Source organism: Cucurbita maxima, unplaced genomic scaffold, assembly GCF_002738345.1.
Source record: "Cucurbita maxima cultivar Rimu unplaced genomic scaffold, Cmax_1.0 Cma_Scf00050, whole genome shotgun sequence".
NCBI classification, from domain to species: Eukaryota; Viridiplantae; Streptophyta; class Magnoliopsida; order Cucurbitales; family Cucurbitaceae; genus Cucurbita; species Cucurbita maxima.
In genome coordinates, this window is record NW_019272066.1 from 153907 (window position 1) to 158447 (window position 4541).

Sequence of the window (4541 nt, forward strand, 5' to 3'; positions counted from 1 at the left end):
ATCTAATATTATAGTCGGACATGATTTGCTAGAATTCATATAAATGATTGATATTTAATTTCTAACTCAAAGCTAAACCATTGTACCAATTCTAAGATCTAACTATAATTGGTTGTGATTTCTATAAAAACAATAGGATAAAAGAAAATGAAGATTTAATATATACCTTATAGATCTATCTTCATGTAAATCTTAGGGTGAATCACAATTGGGCAAAGGCTATTCTCTCCTTTTTTTTTCTCAAGTAAATCTGACTATTATTATAACGGTTGCTTTCTGGCTTAAGGATGGGTTGAGGAGAAATAATTGTGGAAAGGGATGAGAAGCTAGCCGAAAGAAGTGGGGAAATGTTGTTGTTTTTTTTTTTAATCCATGGGGCGCTCGCCTGGACCCTCTAATCAAGCTAATCTGTAACGCGTCTGGAAGTCAGCGGAACACTACGGAACCCCATAGTGTTATGAACTATTCAAACTTGATAGTTTGGCTAATTATCATAGGTTTAATGTATGGAGCACAATTGCGAGTATAAACTATTTATTGGGCTGTTTTTCTTGAGGCTTCAACTCTACCCGAGGAAGGAGATACTTAAAATATAAATATATCTAAGAATAGTTCAACAATCCTCACATTTGTGTAGATCAAGGTAGGTCTTAAAAAAAGATACTCTAATTTTTCATACATTAATAACTTCGCCTACGAAATGGCTTTAATGTTGGCTTGGTTGAATGACTTGTATGATGAAAGAATGACTTGTATGATGAAAGAATGACGAATTTTTCATGATTGTTTGATGTGTTTTATGTTATGTTATGTTTATGCAATGATACAAGATATACTATAATAAGATTATGTCATGTTATGGAACTATGTTGTGATATTAACGTGGTATGATGCAGGAACTTCCATATATTACACTACATAAACTACGATATCATGTACATCGTGATATTATGTACGCTCCTTTCCCTCCATAGCTTCGGCCAACGTGAGTGTAAGCTAGCCCAACAAGTAGACTTAGAGGATACGTTACGAGCCTGCTAGGTGGATCTATGTGTGCATGTGTAGAGAAATATTACACATTCAACTCTATCAAGACTGCATTTTCCGACCGCAACAGTGTGATTATTTACTAAGTATTTTTTAAATTATCAAACAAAGTGCTATTTTTTCCAGGTGATGGTAAGACAACCATGTAGTGTCACTATATAGGCTATGAGAACCAAGTTAAGATAGTTGCATTTTCTATTCAAGTTATAGCCCTTAAGTTAGATATCAAAATTAGTTACTTAACATTAAAGTTTAAAATGTTAATGTTGACAAAAAAAAAAAATATCGAAGTCTCGATTTCATGGAAATGTCAATGTCAATAGATGATTTTGAACAAAAATATATAAAACAAAAATAATAATAAATTAAATTAATAAAAAAACTTATTTTACGATCTTAAATATATCAAAATACATATTATTAACTCGAGATAAAACACATATGACGATGTAATTAATATAAATTTTAATGGTTAACAATTCAAAAATTATGAAAAGGTTGTAATGAATACTTATTAGGAAAAAAAAATTAATTGCCCAGCTTAGTGAACCACTAATTATTCATCATCTTTTTCAAAATTAAAATTAAAGTTGGATCTATAAATAATTAAATAAATAAATAAAGAAAAGAAAAAGAAAAAATGTAGAAATTATCTCTACCATTTGCTTTTCATTGTCCCTGACTGAGAGTATTGACACGGACCATTGTATTCTTTTTTCATTAATATGTCGATATCTAATATTGTCAACCAAATCCACTTTTTAATCATATTGTATAAAATTGACCTTATATTAAATAAACATATCAACACATAATAATAATAATAATCCTCTTCCTCGTTTAAAATAGTAAATTCTTACCCGACGGTTTAAATATTCTTATAAATTTTCAAAAGTTCCCATGGACTATGAGATCTCACGTTGGTTGAAAAAGAGAGCGAAACATTTCTTAAAATAATGTGGAAACATCTCTCACAAATCCATTTTAAAACAGTGAGACTAACGGCGATATGTAACGGGCCAAAGTAGATAATCCCTGCTAGCGGTGAGCATAGGCTATTACAAATGGTATCATAGCCAAACACCGAGCGGTGTGCCAACAAAGATGCTGGCCCCCAAGGGGGTGGATTGTGAGATCTCACGTCAGTTGGAGAGGAGAACGAAGCATTCTTTATAGGAATGTGAAAACCTCTCCTTAACAAACATGTTTTAAAAGCGTAAGGATGACGGCAATACACAACGAGTCAAAACGGATAATATCTACTAGCAGCGTACTTGAGCTGTTATACTGACATCCATATTTTCATTAAATTGAGGTCTTACATTTTTTGTCAACGTTGTCATTTAAAACTTGAGTGTTATTAATATTACTTTTTTTGAAGTTAAAGGTTTATTATGATTTCAGGCAAGTAACATAGGTGAAACAAGATTTGAGGTTTCAAACATATGCATCGTCAAATTTGTAATAAGACAAAAGAGAACAGACGAACAACGTTGTTTATTTGCAAAAACTACGTACCATTATGTTACATTGCATTGTAATGAAACTATAAAAAGATGGTGGAATTCTGAGAAAATTTCCAAACCCATCATAACACGATGTACGACCAAATTGATTATTTAAATACGACATTCAAATGGAAAATTGAAGAAGAAACCAGAAAGGGAAATGAAAGGATTTGGTTTCCACAATAGTTCAAAAGCAAGCCGAGGGAAACGGAGAGGTCAATCTGGAGACCCAAGGCTCTGGACTTCACTGCAGTGCAAAGGCACACAGCAGCTTCTAGGTCAACAAGGCCTTGGATTAGGATGCAACATGGGGATTTTGGTGGTGAGCCGATCACTACGTGCACTAGACCGTCCAGCAAGTTGGCGCAGACGCCGAGCTTGAGGGTGTCCATGGGGCACTTGGGGAGTAATGGTGGCTGCCTTGACGGGGTGGGCTTGTGGGGCTTGGGTGGCGGCAGTGGGCAAGGAACATAGGTGGAGCTGACCATAGTAAAGAAGAGGAGGATGAGGAGGAGGAGGGCAATGGGTGAAGAGAGCTTGGAAGCCATTGGTGGAGAGATATTGAAGGGTTTGTAGGTTTGTGTGATGGCTTGTGAAGAATTATAAGAAGGGTTAGGATCTTTATAGATGGGGTTTGGGAATTTGTTGATTTTAACACAAAAATTCCTTATAAATTGGTGGATACGAAACACCAACTTTTTCATTTACTTGGTTAAGTTTTGAGGAATTGATTTGAGAGAAATGGGTTTTAAATTTGTTTGTCTATTTCTGAAATATTATAAAAATGTCAAATGACCTATCAAATAGACCAAGTGATGTTTGATTATAAGATATCAAATACTTTTTAAAAGAAATTATTGGGGTTATGGTTGGAAAATAATATTTGATAGAAGCCCTTAAAGACAAATCAGTAATAGATGATAATCTAGAAATTATTTTTAGCACAAATAATTTTTAAAAATATAATATGATTTTTTTTTTAAATATAATTATGAGATCCCACATTAGTTAGAAGGAAAAACGAAACATTTGTTTTATAAGGGTTTGGAAACCCCTCCGTAGTAAATTGTAAAATTGACAGCCATATATAATGAGTCAAAGCGGATAAATATATGTTAACAATGAGTTTTGGTATATATTGATGTTAGTATGAAATAGCAATACAACTTCTAAAACATGACTAAGACTAAGATTGTTATTACATGCATGCTTTGTAGAATTATATTGATGATATGAGGCATAAAACTCCATACACCAAATTATGTAAATTATGTTAATTAGGGAAGATATGACAATTATTATGTATGCATGTTTCACAGACTTGTTATATCATGAATGAATGGAGTTAAGACTTGAATCATAAACTTATGTCATGGTTTTAAGCTATGGGGACCTCATGCATTTATGTGTGTCATTTGCATCAGGATACTTTCCCATTGTGATTAATACGAATGCGTACATTATGATATCTATGTTTGTCCTGATATTACGTGGATCCTTTCTCTATGTGGTTTCTTGTAGCGTGAGTGTGCACTAACCCGATGAATGAGGCCTAAGGAATATATACATGAGTATGTCTGGTGATTCTATGTGCACTTGCATGGGCCATGTGTTAGGGTCGCACAATAGGATTTTTTTTTTTATTGATGACTTATTATTCTTTTCAAGTGAGCTCATCTCATCATCCATGGCTTGCTCCCACTTGATTGAATCTTCCACTTGTAGGGCCTCATCAAAGGACTCTGGTTCTCCTTCGTCAGTCAGCAACAGATAATCTAATGAGGCTTAATATCTATCTGGTGCTCTGATAGTTCTGGATGATCTTCTCAACACTTGCTCAGGTGCAACTTGCTCCATGTCTGGTTCTTCAGCAATAGGATCAGGAGTTTCTTGAGCTTCGGTTGTAACATCACTGCGTGAATTTTCCTGTCACTCAAGTTCAACTCCCACTTGCTTTGTAGTCTTAGAGTTTATCTTCTCTCCGTT

The 4541-nt window shown here is 34.0% G+C and overlaps 1 protein-coding gene across 1 annotated transcript; it reads right to left on the bottom strand.

Moving 5' to 3' along the window:
* Nucleotides 1-2662: 2662 nt before the first annotated feature.
* Nucleotides 2663-3160, bottom strand: LOC111471317 (14 kDa proline-rich protein DC2.15-like). The gene has a single exon (XM_023117037.1). It carries the CDS (start codon nucleotides 3101-3103, stop codon nucleotides 2663-2665), a length of 441 nt encoding a protein of 146 aa, XP_022972805.1. The 5' UTR covers nucleotides 3104-3160.
* Between the last annotated feature and the right edge of the window lie 1381 nt (nucleotides 3161-4541).